Here is an 18,742-nt window from a genome sequence, read left to right on the forward strand (position 1 = left end):
AGCAAAACTGAATGCCATAATTTCAGTTAACAACACAAGACAAAGTGTCATACTTTAGTCTGAAGGAAAATAAAACAAAGTAAAGTTTAATGAGCTACCTTGTATGTTCTGTATTTTATTCTGCATGTCCAGTGTATGAGCAAACCTGAAGAAAACTTTTAAAAATTGCAGTTTATTTGATACAGAAAAAGCAAAGTAACATGTAGAAACCAAATAAAGACAATAAATGAGTTTGAAGTATCAGGTAAAACTCATAAAACAGAACATACTGAGTATGAGCAGGTGAAATTAACATGATTAGTATTGATTAATATTAATAATACTTTGCGATTTCAACTATCTATTATTTTTATGAGAGAAGAGCAGTGAAACTGTTTTGTTTGTCCAGTTTAAACAGACAGTATTTGTTAAACCGTAACTCTGACTCACATGTTTGATTGTTTAAATCTTCCAGTTTACTTGAATAGCAACACAAATATTTGATTACATGTGCAAATAAAAAAATAAATTAAATTGTAATTAACATGGTTCTCAATAAGCAGCGATTTTCTATTTAATAACAATTTTCCCATTTTAACCAGTTCATCACAGGTAGGGATTCTGGTCTAAGGAGGCGGACACTGACTGCAGTGGTCCTGTTGCTCCAGCAGGGGCGTAGAAAGAGTTTAAAGGGGTGGAGTACCCGCTGACAGCAGTGGGTGAAGCAAGTGTGTTTCCTCCCCCCATGACTCCTGGCTGAGGCCCCTGAGCCAGATTCTGGCCGCCTGTATGGGGCGCTGCCATGCCTGTTGGTGCCCATGATGCCATACTGCTGGGCATTGTGGGCCAGGGCGCCGCAGCTGGACCTGCCCACTGATTTCCCAGGAGCCCCTGCTGGCCCCAGGTGCTGGTGGGAGAGTATGGGGGAGAGCAGTATGGAGAGCCCCCGACTGGCTGTGTGGGGAACAGGGAGAGGATCTCAGAGGCGTTGAGCGTTGGCTGTGGAGGCTCTAAAAGAAAAAAAAGAAGAAAAAGAAGATAAATAAAAACTAAATATTGTCATGGCCTGTCGAAACAATTGATGTGCTAAAACGATTAGCTGATTAATGTTAAGTCAAACGAAAAATTACTTCCAGGAGTCACTGCGTCAAAAAATAGTTCCAGCATGTCACTCTTGTAAAACCACAGCTTGTCATCTTTTTACATTTTCAGTTCGTGAACATATTAAACATACAATGTTTTAATTAGTGAGCGTTAGCAACGTCGGGAGGCTTCATATTTAACCTTCAGACAGATATAGGCTACCTGTTTACAGTCTTTATGCTAAGCTAAGCTAATCAAGCTCTGGCTTCATATTTAATGAACAGATTTGAGAGTGGTATACTTTGATCCAACTCTAGACAGGAAAACAAATCAAATTTCCCAAAATGTGAAATACGATTATTTTTATTTATTTATTTATTCATTTATTTATTTAACAATAATCAATTTAAAGGAGCCACCTTGGGCTCCGGGACACTGTGATGGACATTTTTCAAAACTAGATTTTTCATTATTTTATGATTTTTTATAGACTTAAAAAGCAACTTACAGGTTGGTTTCCTTTTTTAAACTAAACTTATACTTGATGTTTCCTGGTAATGATCATTTGGAAAGTTAATGTAGGATTTAATATCTTTTACAAGGCATAAGGGCAGCCGCAACCCTAGTTTATATTGGATGATTTGCCAAACTCTGGATTTGTTTAATGGCAAAGTTTTTGATTTGATTATTAACTGGTTATTCTTACAATATCCATGCATCCCAACTATGTGTGGTTAATTGAAATAAGTAAAACCACTTGGTTAAGGTCAGTGAAAGGTGTCATTGTTAAGTGATAATAAAGGACCAACACAAAGAGACAGGATGTAGACCTGGACCTCTGATGTGGGAGGCGTACATTACACTGCCTCACCACTAACCTTTGTTGCACTATAAGAACATCACACTGCTGCATATTCGCATATTAAAGCGTAACTCTCGCCAAAATGCAACCTAGGGTCTTTTTGTGAGGCTCGACACAACATGAAACTTTGCTCGAAGTATCACCAGGGGGCTCTACACCTTAACTACACCGGTACACAAGGGATATACTAAATCTGTGGCTACTTGTTTTGATATTGACTCGTTTTGACTGCCGAGGTGGTAGCAGCCGGAAACAACAAGAGCTACGGTGAGTTGTTCAAAACTTTTCTTTTTAGTAAACTCTGGGTACACAAACAATGTTCTCAATGCTGGAGTTCATGTGTAGAGCCCCTGGTGATACTTCGAGCAAAGTTTCATGTTGTGTCGAGCCTTCTTAGTGTTTTAAAAATAGCTATTTTGAGGCTAGCATAAAAGCACCCCTATTACTCCCATTCAAAAAGCCATTTGACCGAAAAACGAAAATACGGTACATCTTAAAAGTGACGCTTCCGTCCTAAATATGCTTTTAAACTAAAGTTTGACTCGGGTACATTCACAAAAAGACCCTAGGTTGCATTTTGGCGAGAGTTATGCTTTAACACGTCCTTGAGACATTTCCATACATGGTGATTTTATCATTTCTTCTCTTGAGGAGGTTGAGATAATAATTTCAGTGTGGGAACTGAGCATGTGTTGAGTGATTATTTATTCCATCATTGATACTCAGTAAACACTGCACATTCCTTAACATGTGGCTCTTTATCAGCTGTATCATGGGAATTATGTCATTCCTTACCAGAGTACTGTGGATATTTAACATGATCATGGGAAAATGATTAATGATTAATGATTAAAAAATTTTTTTTTTTAAATCTTACTTTAGATTCAACCAGTTTCAATATCACCATGTGTGTTGACACACTGTGAAGTTGTTAATGTTTTTGATGATTCACTAACACGAGGGAGATGCAGATGAGAGATGAGAACAGTGAGGACCTTGAGATCTAGAGGGAAGTGGTCAGCGTTTGTCTGACCATGGGCCTGTAGTTTTATGGCGGAACAGCCTGATGTTTTTAATGATATTTATTTGCATGATAGGATATCAAACTGATAAACTCCGAGCTAGATCTCTGTACTGTATGAATCCTCCTTTTGATGTGATGGCAAAAAGGATTGTACTAACGACACATATATATATTATACATTTTAAAAACTAAGATAAATATGGAAGAAAGTGGGCTGAGACCAAGCAAGAAGTACAGAGATTATTTTGCCCTGAATCAGGCTTCTCTTGTAGCACCTCCACCCAGGTTGTGTTCTGCCCTCAACCAGCTCGACAATAAAATGTTTCAGGTGATACATGGTTATAGTTGGAGTCATGGGCAACCCCAGCGTTAGTCTCGCATTGCCAGACCTTCCTTCACAGCGCTGCGGAGGAGTGGCTAGTGCACACAGCATTCCAGGATGGGAGAAAAACGTGCTCTGGTTTATTGGCATTTCTTTAAACCAATCACAATCGTCATGGGCAGCGCTAATCGCCGGACGGAGCCACTGTGCCTCTGCAAAATAGCCTAGGGAAGTGGCCGGGTTGGCTTAGTGGTAGAGCAGGTGCACATATACTGAGAGGTTTATGCCTCGACACAGAGGTCCAGGGTTCGAATTCGACCTGGGACAATTTCCTGCATGCTTTCTCACCTTGTTGTTCTATCAAACAAAGGTGGAAAAAGCCCAAAAAATTATCTTACAAAAAAAAATAGCCTAGGGAAGGAACTTGTTTTGGTGGAACATGTGTATGTTCAAAGATTGTTTTAGTCGTGCAACAGAAAACTCAGATTGGACAGATAGTCTAGCTAGCTGTCTGGATTTACCCTGCAGAGATCTGAGGAGCAGTTAGTCCTCATAAATCCACCGGAGTTAAAAATGACAATACAAAGAAAGCGGAATGTAACGGACATTCGGCGGAATTTCCGGTGGCACCTGAACAATCCTGGAAGTGGAACGTCGTGGATATAGACTACCCCAGCACAGTGTCAGTTCCTAGTCTCATGTTGTTACTAACCTGGCTGACTGGTGCTCTGGTTGGCCATCAATGGCTCCTCCTTCTGGATGGAGAAGACTTCCATCAACTCATTACTAAAAGAGGCCTGTACACAGAAAAAAAACACAGTAGACAGCAGACAACAGTATTTGATAACAGTAGAATACATTTACATTTGTCAATCACCATATATTTAAACCAACAGTAATATGGAAGACTGTTCTTTAAGCTATGGTTTTTTCTCATTGTTAAGAGTCACATGATAGCTGACTAGCAAACGTTAACGGACATGAAATGACAAATCATATAAATAAAATACAAATCTAACTAAAATAGAAATATTGCATCAACTCCTCTCATTCATTCACATTGTTCATGATCTTAGAAGGAGAGCAGCTGGCTAACTAGCTCACATTAATAGTCCAAAACCTATGGCCAGTTTAAGCTTGAAAGGTCAGCTACACTATTCGAGATTTGTTATTTAACCCCTGCTTATTTAACCAACTTTATTTGAGATGAAAACATTGAAATTCTGAAATGTCAATTGTTTTATGTTTCTGTTCTTCTGACTGCAATGATTTGGTAGATCTATTTTGAAAAACATGTTCAGAAACCCTCATGGTTCATGTGAGTTACAGTGGATTTAAACATGTGTGATATTGTGTTTTGTTGATTTGACCTGGTTTGAGTGTCCTGATGAAGAATCCGGTCGTGGACTGAAAACATCCTCAAAAGCTGGTTCCTGAAAATAATGACACATTCGGTGCACTCAAAATCTTTCTTTCAACATGTGACCTCCACCGTTTTGAAAAAATAAAATACATAAAGCGATGTTCAATGATAAACCTCAGCAAAATATTTGGGGGTTGTTCAACATATAGGAAAAAAAAAACTGAGCTGTTATTTTATTTACCTCAGCTGGAGGGGCTGAACTCTCACTTAGTAGCAGTAAGGAATTGTTCTGAAAAAAATTGAATGCAGTGGTAAACACACATACATCAAAGAAAAAAAAAACCCTACTGATAAACACAAGATTTTGTCTGACTTGTGTCGGGGCTTCTGCAGCTTCTTGTGGCGTCTCCTGGTCCACATTCTGACAAACCTCCTCAATGTCAACCAGGACCGGATCTGCCTAATGAAACAGATTAAACGTCATACTGCGGACCAAACACATTCAATGCAGGGTGGCACAATGTAAACAGCACAAACATGACATGTAGTACTGTGTGCTGTCACCAGGTTGGCCATCTTGATGTAGAAGAGGCAGTAAGTGTCTTGGTGCTGGGAGACATAGGCCAGAGCTCTGGGGTCAGACTTATCTTTCGTCAAAGAGCTGATCCTGCTCCTGTCATGGTCATAAAGTACAGCCTAAAACACAGATAATAAAGAGGATTTGAGGTTTTAGTTATGTTACAACATATCAAACCACTACACCAATATTCAGCAATAAAAACAAACTAATGGGGAAACAGAAAACTAATTACAGCAAAGGAAAAAAGGAGATTTGAGATATAACCATAAAATGTAGCCACATTCAAGTTATTTGGTCTGGTTTCTGTTTCTCTAGCTTTTGTGGGGGAATGTTTCTTGATTGTAGCTTTTTTTTGTTTTGTTTTTTTTTAATCTTGGTTCCTCACCATTAATCTGCTTATCTGTTTTTGTCCTTGAACCTAACAGAGATAATGAATTATTCAGTGCAGGCAAAGGTTTGTGATGTGTGGTGTCACTCCCACCAGAAATTTGACCAAAAGAAGGGGCAGAAGTGGAACCAAAACTCAAATAATGTTCAATCACCAACTTCCACAAAAAGTGCAGCATCCATTTCACACAGGAAACACTACTTCCACATTTCAGAATCAGTATCAGAAAAGCGTTTATTGCCACAATAAGTTACACTTACGCGGGATTTCCCTTGGTATTTGGTGCATACATAAACAGACAAACATATTGAACATTAAAAAGGATAAACAATAAATACCGAAACCGAAACAAAGATATACAAAATAGCTGTTTAGCACATAAAAAAAGAGGCATAGGTTGAGTGTAGAGTGTAAAACATATAAAGTATGTGCAATGGGCAGATGTATAGTCCAAGATGAAGGTTAGTGCAAAGTGAAGAGACTTGGGGTGGGGTTTGGGGGGGATGAGAGTCAAAGACAGTGGTGGTCCCGGTTCATTCACCACCACCACGTGTTTAACAGATTTTAAAGGACAATTCCGGCGCAAAATGAACCTAGGGGTTAATAACAGATATGTACCCACTCTGTCGCTCTCTGGGACATGTTTTCATGCTAATCGAATGTGTTTGTAGCTTGAAAGACGCTAGCACGGACCGCTGATTAGCTTACAACGCTAGTATTCGGGGCACAGGGAAAGTAAAAACAAATCGCTATTTATACCACTAAAAAGGCTCAAAATATCACCACACTTCAACGGTAGCATAATGAGGGTCCCTAAATGTTAACCGAAACATTGAGAACATTGTAAGTGTACAGACAGTTTATTGAACGAAGAGCTGCGGGAGCTCCGGAAAGGGCTACGAGAGAGAGAGAGCTACCGGTAGTCAATGCCGCAACACAGCCTCATACTTCGGGAAACTGGTGGTGTACCTGCGGACATTGTAAAGCTATGGCCACCGAACAGGAGTGTCTGTGTTGCACGGAGTGGGACCTGTTGCGTCGCGACACCCAAGAGACGCAGTACAGTCTGAAGATTTCCCCTCTCTGATAAACAGGGCTGTACTTGAAACTTTTTTCCATGTCCCGAAAATAAATTGGAGACGGTGACCCAGACCAGAGGGACCAGATGGACAGTTATCCACTGAGTAAGTACATTAGACAAGTTATGCAGAGTGCGATTATTTCAGATATATTGAGCAAATTGCTTTTGATTTTAGTTTGCATCGCCAGCTGTAAATTATGACTGGTTTTCAAGACGGCGGCGGCATGTAAACATGAACGCGAGTGTCTTTATAATGTATCTTTTTAATAAACTGTCTGTACACTTACAAAGTTCTCAATGCTTCGGTTAACATTTAGGGACCCTCATTATGCTACCGTTGAAGTGTGGTGATATTTTGAGCCTTTTTAGTGTATAAATAGCGATTTGTTTTTACTTTCCCTGTGCCCCGAATACTAGCGTTGTAAGCTAATTGGCGGTCCGCGCTAGCATCTTTCAAGCTACAAACACATTTGATTAGCATGAAAACATGTCCCAGAGAGCGATAGAGTGGGGACACATCTGTTAATAACCCCTAGGTTCGTTTGATCTAACTGAGCAAAATTAACTAAATCTGCTTTACCTCCAAAAGAATTTAGAGAATTTAATTGGAAAAGTTTATCTGGCATTAGCACGAAATATATTTTTTTTGTCCACTGGAAAACCACAATGGTCGTTGTGGTTGCCCACAAGACAGAGAACATTTTCTAGATTAACCATCAACCCCAGCTACAGGACAACACAACTCACCCCGGTCCTTTCATCCACGATTCTCAGGCCACTGGAGGAAACTTTCAACCAAACTCTCTGCTTGTGTTTCCCTTGTTTCCTTGCTGCTGCTTCAAAGCCCTAACACACAAAAAGGGTTTGACTGGTTTAAAATAGGAGCACAGCTGACACATCTAAAAGTGGACTTAATGTTAACACCAATGTTTATGTACTAAATGTTTATACTAATGTACTAAAGCCACTATGTGTAATAACTGACTGAATGAGTTGTAACTGACGACACATTCTCTAATTATAGCTTTTGACTTGTAACTGTAATGCTGAATTTTCGTCAGTTTCTTTTTCTAAATAACTGACTATAACTAACTGTTTTTCGACACTGTTCCCTCTAGTGTTCACCCCCTGTGGACCATGTCTGTTGCATACGCCTGGATATACAGTGCTCAGCATAAATGAGCACACCCATGCTAAATTTGACTAAAAAGACGAATAAAAAAATAATCGTTTGGAAATTGATCTTAATGCCTTAATTAAAAAAATGAGGAAAAATCCAACCTTTAAGGACACCAATTTTCTTTGTGAATGAATAATGTATCGTGAATAAATAAATGTTCTTCCTTAAAATACAGTGGGCATATGTTAAATTCCTATAGAGGCAGGCAGATTTTTATTTTTAAAGGCCAGTTATGAATCCAGGATACTATGCATCCTGATAAAGTTCCCTTGGCCTTTGGAATTAAAATAGCCCTGCCTCTATGGGAATTTAACATAGGGGTGTACTCACTTATGCTCCCTGTATTTTAAGGAAGAACATTTATTTATTTACGATAGATTGTTCATTCACAAAGAAAATGTCCTGTCCTTAAATGGTGTCCTTAAACGTTGGATTTTTCCTCATTTTTTTAATTAAGGCATTAAGTTCAATTTCCAAAAGATGACTTTTTATTCCTGTTTTTAGTCAAATTACATGGGTGTACTCATTTATGCTGTGCACTGTACATTCCCACTAGATTGTGCAAAGTCCTGTGAGATTGTAGGGCCTATAGGGATTGTAAGTCACTGACATGTCAGGGGTGAGCAGAATGTCATATATATTAGAAGCCCCCTTTTCCACTGCAGGAATTTTCCCACAACTCCTTTTGGAACCCAGTTAATTTGCTATAGTTTATAAACTCCAAGAAAAGTACCTGTGACTGAGGTAGAAGTTGCAATGAGCCTAAAACTAATGTGCCGATAAAATGTGATCTACTTGGAAGTTCTCATTTTTTATTGTCTTACAGCATTCAAGCAAAGTAGATTTAATGTGTTTTTTTTTTTGTTTTTTTTTAAAGTGATGCACAGAAAAATACCCTTTAATGTCAATGTGAAAACAGGTTTCAACACAGTCAACTAAATTATTTACAAATAATAAATACTTGTTTGCATAAGTATTAACCATTATTCATGCCACATAACTGCAACGTCCACAATTCGTACCCTGGCCGGGGGCCTGTGTTGTCTCTCTACACTGACTGTTAAAATAAAAGCCAAAAATAATAATAAACAAATATCGCAACAACTATTTTATAATTTAAAGCTTTAGTGCGTAACTTTTTGATTTTAATAAACATCCGTTACATTCAAGCCAATGCCAAATGAGTTGCTACAAAGCTAATTAAGACTATCAGCTCCACCGCCTTCAAAAGTAATGATATTCAGCGTTGGCTGTACACTATGTGTTTAAAGCAACTTAGCAAATGTCAGTGTTAACACTGGTTGCACTTAGCGTTTACTATAAACTTGATATTTACTGAATTAAATCTACTTTTGGGACTGGGTAAAGCAAGAGCATGGGGACAGCTTCCTCTGGATGACTTGGTCCACTTAAAGTGGCCATATTATGCTCATTTTCAGGTTCATAATTGTATTTTGAGGTTGTACCAGAATAGGTTTACATGGTTTAATTTTCAAAAAACACCATATTTTTGTTGTACTGCACATTGCTGCAGCTCCTCTTTTCACCCTGTGTTCAGGTCTCTGTTTTAGCTACAGAGTGAGACCTCTCACTGCTGTAACATATTTGTTGGCAGTCGCACATGCGCAGTAGCTAGGTAAGATCACATCATCTAGCTAGCTGTTTGTTTCTACAACTTCAGTCTGTACAAGGCAGGATTAGCCGGGAGACTTCTTCTAAACGAGGGCACACTTCCAACTTTGCGTGGAATACCTGCAGAACAGAGACATGTAAGTAGTTATTTTGTAGATTATGGTGAACTAGTGTGTGGTGTAGCAGTGTTTTGCCATTCAGAACTAGCTAGCATGCTAGCGCTAGCATGCAATGGTTAGCCACCTTGTTTCGGCTAGTGAGGTAAAAAGCCCTGCCGATTTTGAACAGCTCACCTGGAGACTGAAGGCAGGACACATTCAGAAAGTGATTTTTTCATAATATGGGCACTTTAAATATTTATCTCCACAGTATAGTATACACAGTCAACAAGTGTGATACTGTACGTCACCTCATTATCATCAAACATAATCAAAACAATCTTTACCATTACTAAAATTACAGGCAAGGTGCACAATTTTATGTAGTTCCTTATCTAAATTAAGGAACAGAATAGGAATGATGTGCTGAAGTACATCCTCAGTTCAGCCACAAATTCTTGATTGGACTGGGATCTGGACTCTGGTCTGGGATCTAGAGACATTGTTGTTTTTAAGCCGTTCCTACACAGATCTGCTGTTGCTTTCATGGCTCTTTTTCTGTTGATCAGCATCCAAAAAGTCACACCAAATATTCTTTGATTGACTTTGGGTGAATTATCACTATCACTGTATTTGGATGGAATGGTCAATATTAAATATAGTAGACATATTGGTCAAATGCAGTCTTCATTAGTTTAACAAATGCCATTTTTAATGTCACTGGTGTGAAATAGAAGATAATTTATCTGCAGAAGGATCTCATTCAATACAGGCCTCTTTCCTGATAAATTTACTGCAGTTGTGGAGGACAAGAAGATCGTCTCACAGACTGTTAACCAGCTTGGAATAAGAGGAGACAGAGGGTACGTTTGTATTGGCTATGGAGGACAGACTGACTACCTTCAGCTTCATCATAGAGTCCCAGCACATCTTTTCTCCCTGGGCATCGGGTACCGGATCAACGCCGATCAGCTTGGCTTTGTAGCGAACCCCGTCTCCATGGAAACGCGAGGTGGTGTCACTGGGTGTCCGGGGTGCTGCTGGGAAACATGAGAGAGGTCAGATAAAGGGTCAAACTATGAGGATTAATCTGTGTGAGAGGAAGAATATGCCGTTGTTGTGTATTTTTGTATCTTAATTTTGTTTCATTTTGTGTCATAATCTGATTAAAGTACATGTGTATTTGTGTTTTTATTATGTTTTCACTTCTGTGTCTTTCACTCTAATGCCTCTGTGTTTGTATAAAGTGTAGTACATGTGTTTTGTGAGTACATATGCATTTGTGTGTGTTTGTTAGTTTGTTGGTGTTTATATTGTCTCTATGTGTTTTTTGAGGCTGTAGGAAAATTGCTGAGGGAGTGTCTGACTGATCCTTGTCAATGTTTAATCTCATTTCCTGGAAAGAAAACAGTCATTTAGTGATTATGGAAATGTCAGTATGTGTTGTTGTAACAAAGGTCGGCTCTTAAACAGCTTCATCACGTTGTGAAAGAGTTTACTGGCTTTTAGTCACTGTTTAGTTCAATGTTCAGCACAAATACAAATCTGCGTTTCACTGTCCAATACGAAGTCAGTCAGTGACCTGAGCTGGTTGTTGTCAAAAGCCAAACAACCTTTAAAGTTAACAAAAAAGAGTTCCTTCTTTGGAACACAGGCTGCCAGTAAGATGAAAGTAATATATTATTTTTCAGTCAGGCATTAACAAATTTCCTGTTTTGCCCACTTGTTACTGCTGTGTTGGGTGTGAAGTTTCTGATGTGTGAGTTATAAATATTCTGCTGACAATGTTCAACTTTGGTAGTGTATTCCCTCCTGTGACAGATGACTGACAGCAAAACTATTTCCTGTTATTTGGAGGAGCTCTGGAGAGGACTGATATGAAGATTTGGCAAAAATAGGGTTCAATAAAAGGCTGGAGGATACATGATACAGTTCAAACAATGGCTGCAGGATAGCATTACTACGTGGATATCTCACTGATGGACTAGCTATCCCCCCACCCACCCACCCAGGAAACCAAGATGAAACTGACAGAAGGTCGCAATTACAAATATCTTTGCTATTTCAGCACCATGCACAGTGCCATGAATTTATCAATACACAGCACAGTTAGGCTACTGATATTTCAGAGCCATGGTTGGGCCATAGATTCTATCTTGCATAAACCTCTGTCAGATAAACTATCAATGAGTCCGGCGACAAGAAATAACATATTCAAGTAAACAACCTCTCTGCCCCTGCACTCTCTCTGCTACTCGGGGATGGAGAGGGGGATGGCAGGTTAACAAAGGGCATGCATTTTGCTAACAAGGGAGATATTATTAATAATAATAATAATAATAATAATAATACATTTATTTGTACAGCACTTCTCAAAACCAAGTACAAAGTGCTGTACAGTAAAAACAATAAATAAAAACAAGATCCATAATTAAAATATAAATGTATAAATGTTATAGTTATTTATAACATAAATGTTGTATTAAAAAAACAGTTATGAAAAGGCCACAAGATAAAAGTGAGTCTTTAGAAGAGATTTAAAAGAAGCCACATAGTTTGCCTGCCTGGATTTGGAACCCTTGGTAGGGCCCTGACAGAGGATCTCAGGCATCGGTCTGGCTCGTAGGGAGTTAGCAAATCACAGAAATAGGCAGTAGCCAGGCTGTTCAGGGCTTTAATAAACAAGTAGTAAAATCTTAAAATAAATTCAAAAAATCACTGGTATACAGTGAAGGGCAGCAAGGATTGGTGTGATGTGGTCACTCCTCTTAGTGCCGTTAAAATGCTTGCAGCAGCATTTTGAATTAGCTGCAGTCTATGAATGTTTCCCTTACCAGTGACAGAGTACAGAGCATTACAATAATCAAGCATGTATAATAAAAGCATGGATGACCTTTTCTAAGTCAGCAGAGGAGAGGAATTATCTGATCTTAGTTAACTGTCTCAGCTGGACAAAACAGGACTGTACCACTGGCATCCCTCATCCCCCTCTCAAATTGCCTACTGGTTTTATGTTTTACTCTTCTCAACTTATTGATGTTTGCATTTTAAATAAGGTGATTTTTGCCTTCCAAAAAAATGCTACACTGTTAAAGGCATCTTTTAAAATGTCTATTTTATTACATCAGAAAAGGTACAGCATTCAAAACCTAAATTGGATTTAGGTCCGGTACAGAGGAATCAAAAGTCATACAACTTTTGTTTAATGATATGGATTTTGGTGTGCCCGGGCTGCCCGCTAAGTATTGCTATGTATCTCCTGCTTTTATGGTTCAATGTTCCAATTTTAAGTTTTTATTATCTCTTTGGTCAATAAATATCTGTCTCCATCTTGATAAAATTTGGTGGGTCTGTGAAAACATTGGGTAAACAACATAAATAAGTCCAGGACTTTATCATTCTATCGAACACAAAGTCTAATATGTTATATTTAATATAATATAATATAATATATATAATATATAAATATTCAAATATTCACAATAAACCAAACCCAACTAGACCAAAAGAAGTCCCTAAAATATTACACTAAAGGGCACAGGAATAAATCACAACAAATGTTTTACTTATTATTATTGTTTACTTTGCTCAGAAGATGTCCCTGGATCCCTGACAAGTTGTCCACAGTGTCTCTGAAACTCTTCCCTCTCAAAGGTCTCATGTGACACCTCTCATAAAATTTAGAATCCAGTTCAAAACGCTTGTGATCACTTTTAAAGCTTTAAAGCATGTTAAGGCACCCCTGCATTAGTGAACTACAACAACTCTATATCATCAGTCGAGCGGAGAGTGGATATACGTATTTGATTTTGTAAATTAGATGAGCACATCTGATTTCAGAAGTTTATTAGGGTTTACAATCCTTGCTCCAGTTTTTTCTTCGTTCTTCGTTCTGCAGTATCACTACTGCAGGTTTAATGCTCTTTTTATAGGCACGGAATATATCACCCAAAGTGATCACATTCTCATTTTTATGATGGATAATGGTTAACATGAGAACTGTGTAAAACGGATTGTGTAAGACTTACATTTCTGAAGCTTACAGAAACAAGAAGAGTAAACAGCATGTTGACAAACCAGTTGTTTGAAAAAAGATGTTGGTTTTTGAGCAACACGAACAGTCTTACGTGAAAACGCTCCCGTTTCCCCTCAGATATTAACAAACTCACAGTCACAGATCAGCCATACTGTACTGTATACTGTATTGTAAGTTATACATATGTACTGCTTAATTTCAAAATGATATATCTAATATCCAATTGCCATGTGTGTGTAATTTCTAATCACAAAGCTGTGTCACCAAACTAAAACAAAAGGTGTAATTCACTTTTACAGAGTGAATCTTCTCATATTATAAACACTCAATAATCGAAAGTAATTATTTATATTAATTAAAGGTGTACTCCAGTGAATTAGTATTGAACTTCAATAAAGTTGGGGGACTCACAAGAGACACATTTAAAATAAGAAGGGTCAAAACCAAAGCAGCTGATGCAGAGATATCCTGATTTTTACTGTGTTCAGACAGAAGAAAAGAGAATTTTGTGGGCAGCGAGATTGCTTCGTTTTCTATCTGAAGACACTGTTAAGTCTCTAGTATGAGACAAGCTCCCAGAACACTGGATACTACATTTCTTTTCTTCTTCCTACTTTCGGATTCGGTTTTATAATAGTTTTTGGTTTTATTACAGTATAAATCAAGTCCATTTAAAGTCCACGTGGTAAAAATGGGATGTCACCTTAACACTTTCTATAGGTATATTGTATTTATTTGTGAAAACCTAATAGATTACTTCTGGAGAGGGTTGTTATTGAGAGCAACTGTGTTTTTAGAGATGATGTACATATGTCATAAAGTTTTATCTGTGTGGATTTAAAATCTTGTGATGTTTGTTTTTTGTTTTTTTAATTAAGACCACACTAGTATAATATAAAAATCCACAGGAAGAATCCATTTGGATTATGTTGTAACTACTATTGAAGGAATTGAAGTAGCCTGCCCAACCGTGCCTGAAGAAAAGTTAAGAAACTGTGCGTTCAGCAGTTTTTTTTAGGTCATACGTTACATATTGTGTCAAAAGGCAAAACTCTGAGCTTATTTTTGTCTGAGAACCAATCCTGGCGGTCAACAGCAGCCGAGCATTCGTACCTCTTATGCTGGAGGAGAGCCAGGTCCTGACAGAAGTTTGGCCCGGGGCATGACAACTCGCAGCTGTTTGCTCCGTCTCCATCATGAAAAGGTCTGTTTGGAAATTCAAGGCTGGGTGGCTTGTGAGAGCAATGTGGCTGTCACACTTGTTTGCTGCAAGAGAGCATGGCACATCAGTTCAGCAGCTTGAGAAAAAGACAGCAGGGTTGATGTAGAGAAAATCAAAGAATGTCAGACATTTAAAAACTGTCAAAGTGCAAAGAAAAAGCATCTCCAGGTTGAAGCAATCTGTGTTTTTGTTTGCTGGAAAGCAGAAGAGAAACCATTCGATCCACCTCACCTGCTGGGAGTGTGTCTCTGCTCTGACCCCGTTGCTTGGCTCGACTCACAACCGGAACTTCTCAGAGTCAAAGGTCAGACTGCAGACTCATGCGTAATATATTAACATCTACTGGGAGTCCCAAATACATGGGAACTCTCCTGTAAGACTGAATTCTCTAATTGGGAGGGTAGTCAGCACATGGTGCTGTGCCTCTCTGGGGATGAGTGTAAGGTCATGTGTTTCCCTCAAGGACATGCTCGTTTTGGGTGGTATTTTCTTAAAATTCTAGTTACAATAAATGTGTCAGGCTGCCAAAAAAAATATCGAGCTAGCTGAAAACCTCTGCAGGAAGGATAGTTGAGAGGAACCAAAAAACAGTAAATGTTAATAAAGTGCTGTTATATAATAAAGTACTATTAAATCTTTACTTGAAAGGATTTTGAAGGGTTCATGAACCAGAGAGAAAGAACATCTTGCTCCCGAAATAATTGCACTTAATAATAAAGTTATGTTATGTCTCATGTATACTCAATAGGATTGTTAGTTGATTTGTGGCAAAATTAACTAATTTGGACTTCATTATTCATGTATAATTACATTTTTAGTAGGCTACTTCAGTATAGCATTTCCATAAAGTTAGGTAACAGCTCAAAACAAGACTTAGAGCCTACAGCTAGTCACTAACGTCAGCATGCTAACATGCGCAAAATGCAATTCTACAGTAACATATTTAGAATAAATCATTTTACCATAGTCACCATCTCAGTTTGGTGTGTCAACTCAAAGGCATCTTTCATTAGAAACCGCCGGTTTTTAACACAGGCTTACTGCTAAAAAAATGTCACTATGACATCAACATGGTTTCTTTCTCAGACCTACAAATCTCCAGAGTCACAGAAGACGTTATACAACTGTTTTCTCAGGCTGAGTGGTTTACTCCTCATGATGAGTAAACTTAACGTAATTTATAAAAACCTGTGGAGTGCTCCTTTAAAGCACCACTGACTGTTTACTCTCTCAGGAATGTCTGCATGTGTGTCATTTTAATGAGTCCCTTTATTAGAAAAACTAAATAAACTACACTTCAAGTCCTTTTATTCAGGCATTCATAGCCTCATGTACATTACCACTGGAGTTTGTTTTTGTAATTAAAAAAAAGACTCCATCTTGATTTAAAGTGTGACCTTTGAATTAAGTTTGGTACTTTTATCCAGTTATGTAATAGTCATAATATTTGTGGCAACCGTTAAAAGTATGCTGAACATTTTCTGCAGTCTATATCATTGTTTTCTGATCTTCAGTAAAAATATATACAATACACTGGATCAAGTGGAATACAAATATTCCTTATTTTTTCACCTCAACAGCAATAATTACTTGATACTATGCAGATTAACATTCAAAATTCAACATTCAACACAAAATGGGCTCAAATCAGGGCAAGATTTATCTGGCAAAATTGAGCTGCCTTTTGAACCCCCAGTTGTGTCAATCTTCTCATCTAACTCTAATAAATAATTGTACTTTCAAAAATGTATTCCTGATCTGAATACTTCTTTTATCACTGTTTTTTCTTTTCATACATAGTCGGAAATGTTATCCAGAAGGCTGCAGTGTGAGAGGATACAAGTGGCTGTTTTGTGGAGAAAAGTCTCAGTCATGAAACTGCCTCTCTCAAGTTAGCTAAGAAGCTTCTCTGCATGTTGAAACGTTTTCTCAGGAAGCAAAGCTAATTTGTTGAAAACCCAAAGAAACAGTTTCATGTCTGATTAACCACGGATTTCCCCAAAAGCTCCTCTAAATGAGTTTTCTTTTTAAAAGTCAAAATAATATGCAAACCCAAACTATTTAGGTCAGTTGGCAGTAACCTGAGGACATAAAATATCTGATTCAATCCACTTTCAAAAACCACCAAAGACAGGATGTACAGTAGATTACTGTCACCACAGTACTGAGGGGGTTTTAAGTTTCTTTTTTAAAAAGAACAACAGTGACAGTGAAGAAGTCAAACAATATGTCTCACACAGGCCAAGCTGGGAGGATCCACGGCCCTGCACTGTGACCAGGATTTCTTAACTTGTGTGTCGGTCTCTTTGTCATCAAGTTGGCTGATTTTGGAGCCATATTCCTCCATTGCTCTTTAAAGCCACTTATCTTGATACAGTAGGAAGGTAAACCCTCACAAAGTTCTGAATCATTGAAACAGAATTTGTGAACTGAAATCAAAAAAGGAAAGGCTCACATTTTTTTTAATGAATTGGATTTTTCAATCAACACATTTCCTCGCGTGTATTGAGAAATACTTTCTGTAACTTGTTTCAATTATGAAGGCTTAAATGGAGTTTCATAGGGTCCTTTACACTGCTAAGAATAAATTCAATTATGTGGGAGAAATGTTGAAGCTTTTATTTATTTAAAAAAATATATTCTAAATATAGAAATAGAAATATAGTCTAAACTTATTGAGTCTAAAAATACTGGAATTTTAATTTATTTTTTGTATGTGTATATACATATGCATGTAGGTGTGTGTATGTATGTACAGTATGTAGCCTATATATGTGCATGTGTATATGTGTTTTCTTGTTCTTCCCTTTCTCTTGTTGATTATGTGCATGTTTTGTGAATATGAATGTACTGTATATGTATGTATGAGTTAATATAGTTAGTATATAATAATATATATATATATATATATATATATATATAGAGGTTTACTCCTCGACGCTGCGGCCCTTTGCTGCATGTCATTCCCCCCTCTCTCTCCCCTTTAATGTCTTCAGCTGTCCTATCAATAAAGGCCTAAAAATGCCCAAAAAATAATCTTAAAAACCAGTAAACCACTACAATGTGACCTTTAGTATTATGTGATGATAATCACAATTACAGTTGACAAATTCATACATTATTTCCCAACTAATGGGCTTCGAATTCATGGCTGAATGAAAAACTCAAATACATCAGCAGCTCTCCAATATGTTGATTTGAGCGAGTCTCTGTTAGTTTATTCTAATTAATGCGGTCAAGTGTTTTCCACATCTGACATCATATGATAGAGGACAGCAAATTTGCTTGCTGTTGCATGAAAACCTCCTAACCCCAGTTTTAGGGATTTACTGTACATTTCGTCAAACTTAAACTGAAGGATTACATGTTCCCCTGTGTGTTGTGGAAACTCTGTGACCCCTTGAGCAGATGAAAACGATTCAAAACCTCACCGGATGAACTAAAAATTTTCTTAATCTTTAAACTAAACAACACGCTGGTTCTGTCAGTTTATACACAGTCAAGTTAGTCAGTTTCTGTTGCACGACTAAAAAAAACCTTTGAACGTACACATTCCACCAAAACAAGTTCATTCCCGAGGCTATTTTGCAGCAGCACCGTGACGATTGTGATTGGTTTAAAGAAATGGCAATAAACCAGAGCATGTTTTTCTCACATGCCGGAATGCTGGGAATTGACTAGCCAGACCCTCCTCCGCAGCACTGTGGATGAAAGTCTGGCAAAGCAAGACTACACAGAAAGCTGCCACCGCCTCTCTCCCTCTACCTTACCATCTCAGCCTCAGCTGGAACAGCACCACTGAACAGATAGGCATTACACAATACAAAATGTTACTATCACTGATTGAGCAGATTTACACCAACATCACAGGCAGAGCAACAAAACAATACAT

General features: G+C 38.0%; 1 protein-coding gene across 6 annotated transcripts; it reads right to left on the minus strand.

The window, feature by feature from the left end:
* Window positions 1–81: 81 nt before the first annotated feature.
* On the minus strand, window positions 82–15,424 carry LOC116055370 (disabled homolog 2-like). 6 transcript variants are annotated; one of them, XM_031307335.2, is made up of 10 exons: window positions 15,082–15,424; window positions 14,742–14,894; window positions 10,493–10,632; window positions 7,430–7,528; window positions 5,171–5,329; window positions 5,007–5,093; window positions 4,875–4,922; window positions 4,641–4,703; window positions 3,983–4,067; window positions 82–989 (listed from the first exon to the last, which is right to left on the minus strand). In XM_031307335.2, the coding sequence occupies exons 2-10, from the start codon at window positions 14,824–14,826 to the stop codon at window positions 586–588; spliced, it is 1,170 nt and encodes a 389-aa protein (XP_031163195.1). In that variant the 5' UTR covers window positions 14,827–14,894; window positions 15,082–15,424; the 3' UTR covers window positions 82–585. The 6 variants fall into 6 exon arrangements, with proteins under 6 accessions (XP_031163195.1, XP_035862749.1, XP_031163194.1 ...); XM_036006856.1 differs by having other exon boundaries at window positions 10,493–10,629; window positions 15,082–15,422; XM_031307334.2 differs by lacking the exon at window positions 15,082–15,424 and having other exon boundaries at window positions 14,742–15,052.
* Between the last annotated feature and the right edge of the window lie 3,318 nt (window positions 15,425–18,742).

Source organism: Sander lucioperca, chromosome 11, assembly GCF_008315115.2.
Source record: "Sander lucioperca isolate FBNREF2018 chromosome 11, SLUC_FBN_1.2, whole genome shotgun sequence".
Classification (NCBI taxonomy): domain Eukaryota; kingdom Metazoa; phylum Chordata; class Actinopteri; order Perciformes; family Percidae; genus Sander; species Sander lucioperca.